Raw genomic sequence first — 18,226 nt, forward strand, 5'->3', positions numbered from 1 at the left:
TTATTAGAAATTTTATGGGTGTATATCATTTTGTTTTTCTTTTGTATATATTGTACTGTCATCATCATCACCATCACCATTTTCCACCCTGGCAGTTCTCCAGGCTCTCTTGTCAAGGTCTTATTCCTGAAGTCATTTCTCACATCTCCCCATGTCATCCTTTGCATAGCCCTGATTCTCTACTCCTCCGATTCAAATTCGAACTCCTGCATCTTTTAACCCAGTTGGTCTCCTCCATTCTCCCCACATGCTCGAACTATCTTAGTCTACCTCAACACAAAACCTTGCCAATGCTCTTAATACCCAGCCACTGAAGCCTGCATGTATTTTCCTCTCCGACTTCCTATGATTCACTGCCATTCAATATCACATTTCTCAATTCTTGTGGTATGTTCCCCCCTTCCATGCCTTAAACAATCTTCTTTTTCTTCTTTATTACTTGGTCCACCTCATCATACCATCACCATGTTACTGTATGCCTGGCTGGGCCCTTCTTCATGCTACACTTACTATACCATCTTTTAAATTGGCCCAACAATTTACTGCATTACCACTAACACTGTCGCTGGATATTTCCATTCCCCACAAATTAGCATAAATTACTTTCTTTACTTTCTATTCCTTCAATTTCACTTTCTATTCCTTCAATTTCCACATTCTTCTTAGAACATACACCTTCTTCCTTTCCCTTTTAAGCAACACACACACACACACACACACACACACACACACACACACACACACACACATGTCGACGACTCCACTATTGGGATCAGCGTCAACAATTCTACTCCCGACTATACCGCCCTTCAGGATTTATTGAACAGTCTCCAAAACTGGGCCACCAACAACCACGTCACCATCAACCATACCAAGACCATGGTTATGCACATCAACCTCTCCTCCGACATTGTCCCACCCCCTTCCATTACTTTAGGTCCCAACACACTCCAGGTTGTAGATTCCACTAAGCTCCTCAACGTCACCATAGACAACAAACTAAATTGGAAACCACACGTCAGTGAAGTTGTCAAGTCCTCCAGTTTCCGTCTCCACCTCCTCCGCCGACTCAAGTCCCTTGGAGTTCCTACACCCGAGCTCCTCAGTGTTTCCTCAACATTCATACTTTCCAAGCTCACCTATGCCTCCCCCACCTGGTCTTCCTCCCTAAATGCCACACAACGTAAACACCTAGAAAAGGTGCAAAAGAGGGCATGCAAGATTATTCTCTCCCTTTCCTACTCCACATATCAAGAAGCACTCAACACACTGACCCTTTCGACTCTCACTGACCATCACTACGACCTCATCTGCAAATTTGGTAAGAAGCTTCTGCACCATCCTCGACACCGGCTCCTACTACCACCTGAGATCCCTAGCCCGAGAATTGCTGTTCGACACCACAACCGCATCCAGTCCATACGTGCACGAACTGATCGCTATAAGAACAGCCCAGTCCCAACCTTTGTAAAAATTATCAATAACTTGTAATAAACCAGTGTACAGCTAGACCCCGACTTACGACTGCTTCGACTTACGACCGTCGGGACTTACGACCGCTGCAGTTGTGACCATTTTTTTTTTTTTTTTCAAAATTTTTTTTTTTTTCAAATGAAGCACGCATTTTCTATACCGAAACGTTTCCAGTTAATGTAGTCTCCATGTATAATTAGAAAATTATGGGGGCCCCATGTGCATTAAGCTGACTACATTAAAGGTAAGTGCTCAGTCACACTATATCCATTCCTCATTATTTATTACTTTCACTGTACTGTATCCATTCCTCATTATTTATTACTTTTACTGTACTGTATTTCATTGTAGATTTTTTATTAAAAAAAAAAAATAATAATAATTTTTTTATCTATGTCGGACTTACGACCATTCGGACTTACGACCTGGATTTGGGTCCCTAACCCCGTCGTAAGTCGGGGTCTAGCTGTTATTCACTCCCAGTAAATCCTACTTCTTGCACTGTCACTATGTTGAAATGCCCTGTAGTTTGAGCTTTTCCCCATCTAGTTATTATATATCTTATTTGTATCACTTACTTGTATATTATTTGTAAATCGAAACCCATTCCCCAATTATGTAACTGTATATTTTCAGCCTTCTGGCTGCTATGCTCTTTCAATAAACCGTTAATTATTATTACACACACACACACTCTTTGTGTTGCAAGGCACATATTAGTGTAGTTTCTGTCTGATTTCCTGACAAGTAAGGAATCAGTCTGGGATTTTGTGCCATCTGACTCATATATGATCAGCCCACTCGCTCTTTTTTTTAAATGGTGGATACAGCCCAAACTCAAGTGTTCTTTCACCTTCAGTATTCCATTTTTCAAAGCTTTTTCTCTTTGCACATGTTCATAATCCACTACAGTATGTGTTTGCCAATATGGCTGTTTTGGTATTTACCTTTCAACAAGCTCGGATACTACAAGCAGCAAGTCACCCTAGATCTTCTCCTTCCTTTATCACTTAGCCCAGCTGTGGAGCATAAGCAGATATAATAATGTTAGGATTCTTGCCTACCAGTAGCTTCAAAGCCAGAATTATCACATGTACTGTATACCCTCTTTTTCTCTTGTTTACATCTAACACTTCCCCACCCACTTTTCAGCAGTTAAGATCCCTATACCTACTGACCTAGAATCACTACCCATCCAAAAGATTTTGAACCTGTCATTCTTACCAGTTATCATCCATTTTCCCTGCACAGTACTGACATTCAGACTTCCAACTCTAAACCTAACTACATCAGGTTGCTCCACTTTGCTTTCACTCAGTTTTCTTTGGTAGACAATTATACAGTGTATCAGTGTTTTATGTGTAACAAGTTGACTAGGACCTTGGGTTGTACTGTCATACTGTATTTAAGTAATGCTTGGAGATGGATATCATCCAGAGCAAGATATTTCTGCTGCTAATCACCACAAACCCAGATACTAGTGAATCTGATGCCATAACAATAGCAACCTTGGGCTGACCAGCTTCAGGGACCCTTCCCCATGTACCCTTTTTACCACCACCCCATTTGTATAGTTTCCTGAAGGAGAACCTGTGTTTTATCAATTAGTTCTTGAAATTTGAAATTTTTGTAATCCGGTATTCATGTCTGGGTATAAATCTCTCCTCCCTAATGCAGCCATAAATGTACTAGTGAGAATAGTATTGTACTCCCTATGCTACTCATGGCAGGAGTCCCCCAAAACCACAAACAAATTGTGTGTGATCCTATGTTGCAAGATAAGTCCCCCTCACCCAGTTTGTTCCCTGGGTGTCATTGTTGGGCATGTACAACTGTCAAGACAACAGTGAATGATGGGAAGTGTGTCAACAATTATAGGTTGTCTTGTCTTCATTATTAAGATTCACCTCATTTCTCTGGAAGTCCAGGATGATTTTACTGTCATTTAGTGTTAATGAAGTAACCAATATACAGTACAGTAGTACCCCGATTTACGCGGTCAATTGAACCCACTGGGTACCGCGGAAAGTGAAAACCGCGTAAAGTGAACAACAGAACATATGGGATTAATTCCAATAGAGACTGGCCCGACCCCCAAACTCCACTTTTTCCGACACAATATCTATGTTGTAGTAAAAATAACATCTAAATTTTATGATGGTATGCTCACACAATTAATATTTAAGAGAAATACAGTCGCCAGGTTAATGTCCATTCAAATAATGGACTCAAATCCCCCCCCCCCTCTTCCCAGCTCACTGGCTCCTACCTCTCTGAGAAATGATTGGGTGAAAACACTAGATTTTAACGTTTAGTAATAAATAATACCTCAGACTAAAGTTAGGATAATATAATTGACATTTCTGGATTCCTTGCAGGTCAGGGAATATTTTGAATGTAAACTTCATATATTTTGCACAAAAGATAAAATATTTGCTTTGAGTAAACCAAATTATTACATTAGATCTAAAATTTGTATGTCTAATGTAAAATCCATGATGTTTATATTCAAAATGATCATCATATTGTAAGAATTCCAGCAATGTAAATTATATTCTGGCTGGGTAATTTTTATGAATTTTATGAGCTAAAAAAAAAAAAATAATTATACTTCAGCGCATATATGAGTAGATGCACCGCGGAAAGTGAAAGTCCGGTTCTGGCAAGGTACCGCGTAAATGAGAAATCGCGGAAAGTGAAACCGTGTAAAGCGGGGTAATACTGTACGTATATATTTTTAACTCACTTTATTTGAGTTTCAAGAATTATTGTGAACAAGGCATAAAATCAATACAGTAATTTGGTAATTAACATCATACTAACTTCCAGAACATATATTTAGTTAGTGTCAACAATTAATCCTTAAATGGTGGCCATCGTTGGCAGATGTTTCATATTCCTTGTTTTCCATTTTTGAGCATACAGGGTGGGGGAGGAGTGGGGAATAACTAGTCGCCAATTAAGGATTACCGGTAAGGGGAAAGAGCAGGAAATCAAACGTGATGCAGTCAATACTGAAGTCACTCATTAAACTTTAAGACATACAGTGAGTGCTGCAGCTTCTACGATAAGTGCTATACAATGTAAATATTCTCTTGTGTGAGGAAGATGGTGTTCCATAGGTCAACATGGAAGGTACTGTATGTATTTCAAGTTTCCATTTCTCTTGCTGGATGTTATGTCACCTATCTATTACAGTAATGAAAACACTGGCCTTCATGTTTGGTAATAAAGTACAGTATACATGTGCGGTACTATAGTGCATCTGCATAGTCATTATATCATTTTGTTTATACAGTTGGTCCTCACATTAAGCGGTCCCGCATTCCGCGTTTCCACGTTACCGCGGTGCCTTGCCAGAACCTAACATTTTCACATTTCGCGGTCGCGAACGCCATTCCGCGGAGAGTGTCCGGCGCGACGCTATTTTTAGATTTTCCCCATGCGCCAGCCGCCACCCGCCCGCCTGCCTGCCTCTCCCTCCTCCTCCCTCCGCTTGGGCAAGCGGCGAAGTAAGGTTGCGCAGGGTGTCTTTGTTGCGTTATCACTGACGTCATATGACCTACAAGACCTGTGATTGGCCATGCATCCCTACCCTCCTCTGCTGCTAGCTGTAATTGGCTTAAAGTATTATGACGTGTCCACCCGGGGCAGGGAGGGAGGGAGGAGAGACGTCGCTTGACCTAGCCGCGACAGTCTCATCCCTCAAGGCCACTCCGTGTTATCGCGCATCCATTGTTCCGTAAAATGGCTTCCGCCGGACCACCACCCCCAGAGAAAAACCTTTCCTTACCTGGACCCAGCGGCACTAAGCCAAAGAGGACACGACGTTCCTTAAGCTACGAGGTGAAGTACCAAATTATTCAAGATTTGGAGAAAGGAACACGGCAAGTTGATCTCGCGCGCCAGCATGGCGTCAACGAATCTACGATCCGGACTATAAAGAAGGATTCAGCCAAGATAAAGGAGCACATGAAGATCACAAAGTCTACAGGTGCTTCTATGATCAAGTATTTTCACAACCGGGTGCTTCTCAAGACAGAAAAATTACTTGTGAGGTACTTGGTGCGTCAGGCGCGACGCAACATGGCGGTCGACACGCGCTCTGTGAAGGACTACGCACGTGAACTGTACATGGCAGTGGCACGAAAGATGGGAACTTCAGAGCCCAAACCCTTTACTGCTTCCTCTGGGTGGTTACAGAGGTTTAAGATCCGGAACAAGATCACCAATATAAACATTGGTGGTGAAGAAGCGAGTGCTGATCGTGCTGCGGCTCGGGAATTTCCTCTGTTTTTACGTGAGATTATGGAGGAAGGACAGTACACCGACGACCAGGTGTTTAACATGGACGAATCTGGTCTTTTCTGGAGAAAACTACCTTCCAAGTCCTACATTGTGAAGAATGCCAGCAGGATTCGGGGCCGGAAAATGCAGAAGGAACGCATCACCGTCCTGTTTGCCACCAATGCCTCCGGTACCTGTAAGCTCAAGTTATCGGTGATCCACACAGCCCGCAAGCCGCACGCCTACAAAACCATGGACATGACCAAGCTAAATGTCCACTGGCTGACAGCACGTAAGGCATGGATGTTCTCTACACTGTCCCTCTCCTGGTTTGATGACTGTTTTGTTCCCGATGTAAAAAAATTCTGTGAGCACAGAATGTGCCATTTAATATTTTGTTGCTGCTGGACAACGCACCAGGACACTCGCCCCTACTCTTAGATCGTCACCCTAACGTAAAAGTGGTCTTCCTTCCTCCCAACACTACGTCTATATTACAGCCCATGGACCAGGAGTTGATTTGCAATGTGAAATCTGCATTCTCAACAAAAAAATTCCAGCTCCTGAACGACTACACCAACACCAGGGAAGAGTTGCGTGACCTGAGTGACACCACCACCGATAGCAAGAGCGACGAAGATGAGGAACAACGGTTAGAACAGCAAAAAATACTCTTCAAACAATTCTGGAGAATTTTTAACACCAAGAAAGCTGTGGACATCTTGGTGGAGTCATGGGATCAGCTGTCTATTGCTACAATTCGTCACGCATGGAGACATGTGTTGCATGGAATACCAGGTGAGAGGAGGAGTCAATCTGTGACTGGTGAGGTTCAGACTGTTGCAGTAGCAGTGGACCTTGCCAGAGAAGCTGCGCAGACTGTTACAGTTCCAGGCTTCTCCGAGACCACCAACGACGACATCCTGGAGGTGATCAGAAATCCTGAAGTGACTGCTGACGAGATGTTGGAAGAAGAACACGTCAGTGAAGAGGAGGAAGAAGGTGCGTCAGTCTCCGAAGAACACAGTTTAAGTCATAGTGATATTAAGTGTGCCATGGAGTTTGCAGAGAACATTAAGTCCGTCCTTTCCCGCGACAATGACCGCTATGAAATCTTCCATAACCGGCTGGTGCAGGCTATGGAGCCGTACATCACGGTGTATCACGACAACATCAACACCAGCCGTCAGCAAAGCATAACAGATTTCTTCACCCGCAACCCACCACAGCCAGCCCAAGCCAGTGATAGTGACAGTGAAGTTGACTTTGAGGGATTTGTCAGGGAAGCCCTGATAACTGTAAGTGACAGTGATGATGATTCACCTAGTAATGGTGATTCACCTGAGGGCCAGTAATCTGCCCTCTGCCTCGGAACCAGCCTCCATCCCCGTATGCCGATCCATCTCTTCTACTACCGTAAGTGTTCCACAAAATTTTTCGTTTTTTAACCTATTCTTTATTTTTCCTATGTTAACCTTTATCTTTCCTAACCTAACCTCTTCTATATTACTTGTTTTTTCATACCATCATAAAGTTAAGATAAAATTTTTACTACAACATAGTTGTGTGTCGTCAAAAAGTGGAGTTTGGGGATCGGCCTGGACTCTATTTCAATTAATCCCATATGTTATGTTATTCACTTTCCGCGTTTCTCACTTTCCGCGGGACCCTCTGGGTTACATTAACCGCGTAATGTGAGGACCAACTGTATAAAATTTATTAGTGAAGTATTCATAATATTTATAAGAATTTTGTGAGATTAATTTTTCTGCTGTGACTTTCATTGTTGAAATAAAGTACAGGACTCTGTGTAAACTGATCAAGTTTCACCCTATCAAGTCATGATTATTGACAATTCGTATGATTATTTTCAAACTTTATATTATTGTGGGCTTCAGCCATAAATAAGGCTCCAACCTAACATAACCATTAGGATTAAAATCTAAATCTAATGGGCTCCAGTTCCAATGGGTTCTGGTTGTAATGCACCCATTCCTAATAATCCCACTTGTAATGGTTAGATGAGAGTAGGTTTGGTTGGAGCCTATTGGACCCACAACTGTGTGGGTTATACTTGATGTGCTTATTGTGCATTTAATGGTGATGGTTATTGTGGTACCAAGAATGTTTTGATGATGATGATGATGATGATGATATGACTGGTGGTTATTGTGATACCAAGAATGTGTTTTGATGGTGATGATTATGACAACTAGGCATTGTGTGATTCTTATTTTTTTATAGAAATAAATACCATTCTTATACTCTACATGTATTTTAGTATGACTGTACACACATGCTACAGTTCTCCAGTGTCTCTACATACCATTATAATATTTGTTTACGTTTTAGTGATGTAACAAGACCAATGGTTTCAAGACTGAGGCCAACGTCACTGGTACATAAGGGTAGATCCAATGCATAGGGTGCCAAGCTTTATCTCCTAATAGAGGCTATTGAGTAGTACCTCCCTGTTTGATAACTGCCTTCTACCTAACTTTGTGTGAAGAAAACAAGATCCCTGTAGTACTGTACTCAACTAAGATCTCTTTGAGACACAATTTAAGTTGTTTATGGTTTAAGGCTCACAATTTCATGAAGTTTACAATTGAAACAGAATTTTCATTATATTCTCAAAGTTCAAATTTTGAAAATATAAAATGCGATAAAACTGAAAAGCTTAATTTTTTCATTCAACAAGAAGCTTGATCAACAGTCCATTGTGTACACTAATAATTTTAGGAACCCAATCAGTTGCTATGCCAGCGAATTTTTCAATACACCGTACCCGGTTATCTCGCAAAATGGCATGGCACTGTACCAAAAGTCCATTTAGTAAATCAGTCTTTTTAGTTTGACTTTTATAGAACTGTGGCCAACAAGTTCCTGTTTGAGTTAAATGTTGTAGTAGCCAATACTGATGTTGTGCTTGCTGGCTAGGGATTTGGCCCTGTCCACCTCCTCCTGTGCTGGTGTTTGCTCTGACATGACACGAAGGCTGTTCATGTTGACGTTAGCGGCGGCTTTCAGTAGACGCTTCATGCCAACAGAGGCAGTGAGAGGAGACTCCTGAAGTATGACAGAACTATACCTGGGGGCGAGCTTGTTCAGCACCTCCCCCGCCCACTCAGCGTATGAGTCTGTTATACCAACCATCTTGACCACCAGCTGTTTCCTATAGTTCAGCTGAGGTATATCACAAATCTTGGTACATTTACTAATGTCCAGGAAAAGTTCTATATATTTCAGATTCCATTTTCTGGATGGCATAATTTTTGTTTTCCAGTGTCTGTGTTTCCTGATGCTGCCACTGAGGTGGATCAATGCTTTAAGAGAAGTTACTCGGATGAACAGTGACTGAACTTGTGTTGCTCTCTCCAGGTGTTTTGTGAACCACTCACCTGCTTCACCTTTATACTCCAGCAGTTTATTCACCTTGAGTAAAGGTACCACGTGACTGTCAACATCCTCCTGTAAACCTGCACTATGGAAGTGACGGTCAAGGTAGAGTTTAACTTGACTCTTGCCGATGTTTCCTAGAAGCTCGAGGATGACCATAAGGTGTGGACACTCACTGATACTTTTTGTGTATAGTACCTGCATCATGACCTCAAAGGGAGCAGTGCCAGTTTGTTTAAGCAAGTTCAGTTTAGCTTCAGTAGTTTCTGGGCTGTCCCAAGAATTAATAACCCAAAATTCTGTCTGGCTAACAATGACTGCCACCACATCACATACCGCGGGATCTTTCTCAGCCTCTTCCAGCAGCCGCCACAGGATGATGGGGTCACTGTCATGTATTGTCATACAGCGTGTCAGTATGTTCTTTATCTCCCCGGCTAAAGATGCTGTCATTTTATTATTAATTTTCAAGAGCCCAGCGATATACAGTATTAGTACTTGGAACCTTGAAGATTCAATGTCCTTGAATATGGAGGAGAGAGACTGTGAGGTGGTCACTTGTTCACTTATATACATGGCAGCAAGAAACTCCTGGCCAGAGCTGTGATGGAAAGAAAAACAGTGTAAGGGGCCAGTCAGTCTCTTCTTGCCTTCACAGTTCAAAAAAGTTGACAAAGTTTGTATAGCATCAATGCCTTCTGTTTCGCAGAGGTCAATGAGATGGTTAGTATGTTCTTGGCTCAAGTGAAGGGCTTCCTCACGCATCATACACCAGGCAATGTGACCCAGCGTCAGCAGCCAGCGTCGCACCTTGCGGCTCACGGACACAGCATGACCCCATCCCAGGCTTACCAACCGAGATGTTAGTTTTTGTTGACACATTTCATAAATATTTTGGTAGAGGCGAGTAGTTGTACTGACAGTGATCACCTTTTGTGAGTCATCGCACCACAAGATGAGTGAGAGTGCCAGTGTTAGTGGCAGTGTAAAGTGGAAGGCAAGTGACTTGCGTGCTCCTTCCATGTATGACACGAACTTATTCGTTTCTTCCTTCTGGCGGCTTTTGTCAGGGTATTTGAGGGCAAATATTTTCTCTAAAAATTTGTGCTGGTTTTCCTCATCAAAGCCTTCGATCTGCAGAACAATGTGGTCCTCTGCCATTTGCATCAGCTCTAAGATCATTTCCGGCCTGGTGGTGATGATGATTTTAGCTTGTGTAAACTTGTGTACAATCTCCTTCACTAAGTTCTTGCCCTGACTCGTGGCTTCATCCATACCATCAATGATAAAGAGAACATTAATATCCTGAAGTACTGGGATTATGTCTATCTTGTTAAACATTCGTGAAGTGTTCTTGAGAAGCTGTTCTCTGAGGAACTGTATGAGTGATCCACAACACACTGTTCTCATCTCTATGCCAATAACAATATCAACAGCCATTAGACCAGTAATGGTAGTGGACAGTTTGCACCATTCACTTAGCAGGTAGCGGTAGAGGGAGGTCTTACCTGCCCCCATTACCCCCTTCACGATCACCATACGTGGCACAAACCTCATCTTCAGTGATTCCACATTCAGGATATCATGCATCATCACATTAGTTCCATTCCCAACTATCTTCAAAGTGGTAAAAATATTGTCAACAGTAAAGTGCTCAAAGCTTTTGTCACTGAGCCAAGAACACGGGTTGAGGATGTTTGTCTCGGAGTAAGTTCTCATCAGCTCCTTCCTTCCCCTACTGATCATCTTGGAATGATTCTCTCGACGAAAACTTTCTAAATCTTGCATATAAGAGATTATGTTAGTGTGTTCAAGCCGAGCCTTAAGAAGACTCTGGAGGCCGTTCTCTACCTCCGCCATGATACTCGAGAGATCTTTGCCAGTGAGAGCCGCAGTACCCTTCAGGGTGGCTTGACACACACTTTTAAGCTCTTCTATTCGACGCTTCAACTCGACTTCGTCCATCTGAAGGTCTTCGTGACATACGGTGTTTCTCAGGTTCTTTAAATCCCGTATATCTTTTTTAATGGTATCGGGAAGATTCCTTAAAACCTCCATGATGATCTTGAAGAGTAAAGACACATCACAAACAAACTCATGGTCAGTAGGAACCTTGGTGATTATGAGCCTCTCAGATGTATTGAAAATCTTATTTAGGTTTCTCAAACTCCAGTTCAACTTTTTTAGGCAATAATCTTTCAGAGGTAAAGTTCCTTTATCAGTATCGTCAAGAGTCTGGTAGATGGACATGAACGTTGAGCTGAGAACCACTTGACCAAACTTACTCACAGCCTTGAAGTATTTCCCGAAGCAGACGTCTTGATTGGTGTAGTTGTCCAGTTCCATAGTGACGCAGGGCACTACTGCAGGCTCCATTATCATCACTAAATATTGAACAAACAACCTCAGGTGTGGTATGTGGCGCCACACCATGATATACACTATACCACACTGTTGAGGCCACACTATGATGTACACTATACCACACACTGTTGAGGCCACACTATGATGTACACTATACCATACCACACTGTTGAGGCCACACTATGATGTACCTGTACTCTATACCACACACTGTTGAGGTCACACTATGATGTACCTGTACACTATACCACACACTGTTGAGGCCACACTATGATGTACACTATACCACACTGTTGAGGCCACATCATGATGTACATTATACCACACAGCTAAGGCCACACCATGATGTACACTATAGCACAGTTGAGACCACACCATGATGTACATTATAACAAACACTTTGAAGCCACACCATGATGTACACTATACCACACAGTTGAGGCCACACCATGATGTACACTATGCCACACACTGTAGAGGCCACACCATGATGTACACTATACCACACAGTTTAGGCCACACCATGATGTACACTATGCCACACACTGTAGAGGCCACACCATGATGTACTATACCACACAGTTGAGGCCACACCATTATGTACACTATGCCACACACTGTAGAGGCCACACCATGATGTACACTATACCACATACTGTTGAGGCCACACTACACCACACACTGTTGAGGCCTCACTACATCACACACTGTTGATGTCACACTATACCACACTGTTGAGGTCACACTATACCACACACTGTTGAGGTCACACTATACCACACACTGTTGAGGTCACACTATACCACACTGTTGTATGACTACCAATGAACCATACAACTACTACACTGTTCACGAATCCCTTGTGGATCAGTTCACTGGTTGGTGGATCAGTTCACTGGTCGGTGGATCAGTTCACTGGTCGGTGGATCAGTTCACTGGTCGGTGGATCAGTTCACTGAAAACTGTAATGAAGGATTAATGGTCAACTGGGCTCTTATATAGGGTCGTGCCAAGAAGGTCAAAGTGTGTGTCAACTTGAACACATGAATTAACACCTAAATATGTATAAAATCACAGATGTGTGTTTGTATATAAATATGCATGTTTGTACTGTGTATATCTAGGCATGTACAATAATAGTTAATGTTATAAATACTCATATGTTACATGGAAATTAGTTTATCCTGATTGACTTTAACAGCGCCAAACACAGCCTGATACTGTACTGTACTTTCATACGAGGTTTAATGCACAATGGGTCTTACGATTACGATTAATGTTCCTCTGAATTAATAATGTTTAAATGCCCTTAACTCGTTAACTTATCATAAAATTTAAAGATTAACATCATAATTAACGAGACTTCCTTAACTAGATAAGTTTACCTAACACCAGTTGAGACAAAATGAAGGCAGTGTTAAAGTATTTGTTTCTAGTTGTCCACGTGTTATCTCTTGACGTTGTTTTCGTGTTTTAACAATAGGTTGTACGAATATTAGGGTGTGGGTGTAGAGAAGGGGGCTCACAACGCTCCTTGGACTCCCCCCCCCCCCAAAAAAAAAACCCTAGACCCACCATTGTGTGTGTGTGGATGATGAATTTAGGTAATATGACTATGGTAGCCTCAAAGCCACCAGTAGCTTATTTCCGATAGTGATTTTGTGTAGTTTAAAGGTTAAGCGGATGATGATCCCGGGCGGCCACGGGTCCAAGTACTAACCAGAATAAGACGCTGTTTAACGTCACTGATGAGACGAGAAGTGATGTTTTTCAACGTGGGTGGGTGTGGTTAAGCTCAGCGTTGGGTAATTAACCACGTCCACGTACTTGCTCTTCTGTTAAACCTGCACTTGTTCAACACATCTTGAAGTGGACCAGCCTCACTCCTAAACTGACATGGGGACTGAGTGAGGGCTTTACACCACACTACGTCACAGGAAACTGACGAACGGATGTAACTACTATGTGCCTCTGGTGGAGTCTTTCCCCACCAACTGTTAGTACTAATATCTAACGTATCTGTAATAGTTGATCCACAGATTGTATTATCTCAGTCTCTTGATGTGGTTATCACGGGTATATTACCTTTATCATTTGAAACACTTATAATGCAAGTCCTTACCGACAACTCCCTGACTCATTTAATTATTTTATCTCAAATGTACATTATGGAAGTTAAAAATACTCTTCTACTTAATTTCATCATCGTTTTACAGTATCACAGAAAAAATACACGAGTTTATTCTGAATTCGATGTATTTTTTTTCACATATATGTTGATAAAAACACACAGGATTACATTGTCAGTGCTCTCACGACGTTTATGTGACTTAATGTTTAGTGTATATACCTGAAGTGTATAAACAATGTACTGTTCATTGACAGTACAGGTGTACGGACTGATAAAGAGTAGGTCCTATTTATCCATTGTCTGCTACTGTGGGGTATGGGATGTTTGGTTCACACTCAGGATGGGATGGAGAAAGGAAACTCACAATGTGCTCTCTATATACATGTTGTATTGGATGTACAATGCAGCTTGGTGCTGGGAAGGCAGCATGGTTACAAGCGTGATGTAGAGAGAGCTGGTTGGTGAGGGTGCTCAGAGGAGGACAGTTTGTGGGTCGCCATGCTCACCGGCGGGAGCGAGGGCCGCCAGGCAGCGGCGGAGGAGGTGGTGTAGCTTGCTGCGGCTGTAGCTAGAAGAAGAGAGCTGGTTGGTGAGGATTTTCAGAGGAGGACCAGCCTGTGGGTCGCCATGCTCGCCGGCGGGAGCGAGGACCGCCAGGCAGGCGGAGGAGGAGGAGGTGTTGCTGGCTGGTTGGTGTAGGTAGAAAGGGAGGCAGGTCACCACGAGGTCAGGTCTTAAATAGCGCGGTGTAGGCGTGGCTTAGTAGTTGACCTCCGTGATGTATGGCGGCGCTGGTTGACCCAGACCACGAGGCATACACTGGGAAATTCGCGGGGTCGGCTACTCAGCGACAAACAGCGTTTGTAGGAGAGAAATCCACGACAGCACAAATCCAAGTACTCCAAGTAAGGACGAATGAATCCCTTATATACTTGGGGCAACTGCTCAGGAGTGAAGTAGCTGCGGCATCTGTACAGCATTCCCAATTTTCGGGAGGCAGCTTTAGTTATACTAAGGATGTGTGATTTCCAGGACATATTGGAGGAAATGGTGAGGCTTAACATATTTATTTCAGAATTTGGGAGGATGATAGCGTCCTGAAGTGTAATTGGTGGGAGATCGTCTAATTTACAAAGTGTAATCGGTAAATATTGAGTTTTATTACTATTGAACTTAACCAAGTTTGTATCTCCCCATTCAGAGATCCGCGTTGATAGAAGTAATGATATCAGTTCTAGAAACAGATCTAGTTTGAGAGATAGGAGGAAGGGGAAAATGTGAGGAAGAGTGAAGAGTAGAATCATCAGCGTAAGAATGGATAGAATTAGTTGGTGTGAAGTAAATCATTGATAAAAAGAAGGAAGAGAGTTGGTGAAAGAACAGAACCCTGTGGGACACCACTATTGGTAGAGAAAGAGTGAGAAACCGATCCCTCGACAACAACTGCCATGGATCGGTTCTCAAGGAAGCTAGAGATGAGAGAACAAAGTGGGGGAGAGAAACCAAAAGAGGGAAGTTTAGATAGCAAAGACTTGTGCCATACCCTGTCAAATGCTTTGGAGATGTCGAGGGCCACAACAAAAGTTTCCCCATAGGCCCTAAGAGAGTGTGGGGTATGAAATTGTTTGGTTCACACTCAGGATGGGATGGAGAAAGGAAACTCACAATGTGCTCTCTATATACATGTTGTATTGGATGTACAATGCAGCTTGGTGCTGGGAAGGCAGCATGGTTACAAGCGTGATGTAGAGAGAGCTGGTTGGTGAGGACGCTCAGAGAAGGACAGCTTGTGGGTCGCCATGCTCGCCAGCGGGAGAGAGGACCGCCAGGCAGGCGGAGGTGTTGCTGGCTGGTTGGTGTAGGTAGAAGGAGAGACAGATCACCACGAGGTCAGGTCTTAAATAGCGGGGGTAGGCGTGGCTTAGCAGTTGACCCCCGCTCCGTGGTGTATGGCGGCGCTGGTTGACCTAGACCACGAGGCATACACTGGGGAATTGGTGGGGTCGGCTAGGCAGCGACAAACAGCGTTTGTAGGGGAGAATTCCACTACAAGAGGATGACCAAAGATGGGTGCAATAGGAGAGCAGATCACCAGTAGATCTCGCCTGGCGAAAGCCATATTGGTGATCCGACAAAAGAGAAAGGCGGTCAAGGTGACGGAGAAAATGGGAGTTCAAGATAGTTTCGAAAATCTTAGAGAGGAATGAAGTTAGGGCAATGGGACGATAGTTAGAGGGATTACAATGGTCACCCTTCTTCGGGATGGGCTGAACCAACGCATGCTTCCAAGAAGAAGGAAAAGTTTTGGTTTTAAGGCAAAGGCGAAAGAGGCAGGTGGCTACAGCGCAATAAATCATTGTTATAAAAGAAAAACACTCCACTTCACTTGTAAATATCCCGCTTCTACTGTTTGACGTAACGAAGTGGGCGGAGCTTAATAAGTGATGTCATCAGTAGCCAATCAGCGACGTTGGATTGAATCCAGCAGTCAATTAAAATAAAACAAAAAACCTCCATTCCATACATTTATTGTATAACTCTTAATACCATCATAAGCCTTCAAAAATACGTAAATAAAAATTTGAAATTTATTTTCATTCGCGTAGAGCTACTTGCCCCCAGGCGCCGGGTATAGCATTTCATTAAAAAAATGTGCAAATGTTTTCCTTCTCAATTAACATCACTTATTTAGAAAAATTTAATCATTTAATAAAAATATTACTTTAAAATTAAACGGATGAGAATACTGTAGAATAATAATATTTTGAAATTCTTGGTATGAACGTGATAAGAGGACGCAGCCAATGGCGGCAACTCAGACAGCCTGAACCACACGTCTACACTCTGTGGCCCTAACGTGATCACCAGCACAACAATTTTAATGGTTTGTGAGCCTGTGTGATACACCCTATTCAAGATGTCTGACAGTGACAGTATTAAAGAATTATTTGTCAGCATTTTTGGCGGGCCAATCCACTTCACCATGGAGAAGAGTCATCCATTAAGGGAAGAAACTCGACAGTTCATAAGAGTAAGTACTTTATACTGTATGTACAGGGTGTCCCATCAATTTCCATACACAGGAAAAATAAATTTTGTATGAAAATCCATTTTTCTTTATATAATATGCTGTACATGACTACCATTCTGTAGAAAACACTTGAGTGTGTGGGCTGAAGAACAGTTCAAGCACAGCTGGAGTTATGCTTGAAATGCCGCTGGTCATACGTTGTATTATTATTATCGGTGAATTTATAGTATTACACCCCGATCTCTTTCACTGCTATTAATATGCATTTCGTATTGTGGTAAATTTGTATTGTCACACCGTTCTCTGTTAGAAAGTAAAAAATATAATTTTCTAGTGTATTTGTGTGTTTAGACTGAATATGACCTTCATTTCTGGGGGAAATTAGCCGGGTTTTTCGAATTTTTTTAGTTAAGACGTTTTCTGAAAAAAAATCCTGGCAAAATACACCAAAAACACTAGAAAAACCAAAACCTAACCTAACTTAACTGACTCACCATATGATGGAATCACCTATTTCTTACCTTCTCCGACAGAAGGGACCTTTATGCTAGGGATGGGGTCACTGAAAAGCGTAGCGCTATGAAGAGCGATCCGCCCCAGGCAGGGCAACACTTTTGGGTCTGCTCATCACCCATGTCTGCAGCTACTGGAGACGTTAATCCATCCCTTTGTATCGGCAGCAGGTTAATCCTTGTCGTGTCTGACCTAACACCTGACCCACATCATCACGGCCACGTCATGAGCTACGTACACCCTTGCTATGCGCCCCCCCCCCACACACAACCTGTAACCTGTTGAGGATTCAGGAAACAACTTCAAACAAGTACGCCAGTGAGCTCATGTGGTGTGGGTCAGGTGTTAGGTCAGACACGACGAGGATTAACTTGTCGCCGATACAAAGGGAAGGATTAACGTCTCCAGTAGCTGCAAAACCATGCAGTCTCGGGTCATATCAGTTCATGTACAGCCGACCAATCCACCAGTTACAAGCAATTCACTTCAGTTCTGCACAAGTCTCCATCGTGACAAGACGAGGGGAGGCTAGACGACTTTTAAGTTCTCTTGTGTTTTCGATCCAGTTATTTACTTCGTTGGAAGACATAATACTATAAGGTAAGAAATATTAAAGTATTGGTTAAAAAATATTGATGTGACTTTTGCTGCGGTACTGAGATTAAATATTAAGATTTTGTTTCACAGCATTGCGATTTTATACTAAGACACTATCCTCACTGGGGTACAGACAAAAGCCCCCCCGACAAAAGCCACCCAGACAAAAGCCCCCTACTTTGATTGGGATGGCTTTTGTCTGACAAGAGTAAGGGCTTTCAAAAGTTACGGACATAATTAAATAGTTGAGGGTAAAATATACTGTTCTTCTCTGTGGTTAATTATTGGTTAGGTTAGGTTGGGTTAGGTTAGGTTAGGTTAGGAAGTTGAAGTTTTCATTTCAGAAATAAAGATGGTCCTAATTTTTTACATTTTTTTTACTTTTATCCCTATCCTATATGTCGTTTTTGCTTTTTGGTTTAACTGTTACT

General features: G+C 42.5%; 1 protein-coding gene across 1 annotated transcript; it reads right to left on the reverse strand.

The window, feature by feature from the left end:
* Window positions 1-8,016: 8,016 nt before the first annotated feature.
* Window positions 8,017-13,516, reverse strand: LOC121856182. The gene is made up of 2 exons (XM_042351525.1): window positions 13,244-13,516; window positions 8,017-12,485 (listed from the first exon to the last, which is right to left on the reverse strand). Exon 2 carries the CDS (start codon window positions 11,590-11,592, stop codon window positions 8,656-8,658), a length of 2,937 nt encoding a protein of 978 aa, XP_042207459.1. The 5' UTR covers window positions 11,593-12,485; window positions 13,244-13,516; the 3' UTR covers window positions 8,017-8,655.
* Window positions 13,517-18,226: the final 4,710 nt, after the last annotated feature.

Source organism: Homarus americanus, unplaced genomic scaffold (genome assembly GCF_018991925.1).
Source record: "Homarus americanus isolate GMGI-L3 unplaced genomic scaffold, GMGI_Hamer_2.0 scaffold48016, whole genome shotgun sequence".
Taxonomy (NCBI): domain Eukaryota; kingdom Metazoa; phylum Arthropoda; class Malacostraca; order Decapoda; family Nephropidae; genus Homarus; species Homarus americanus.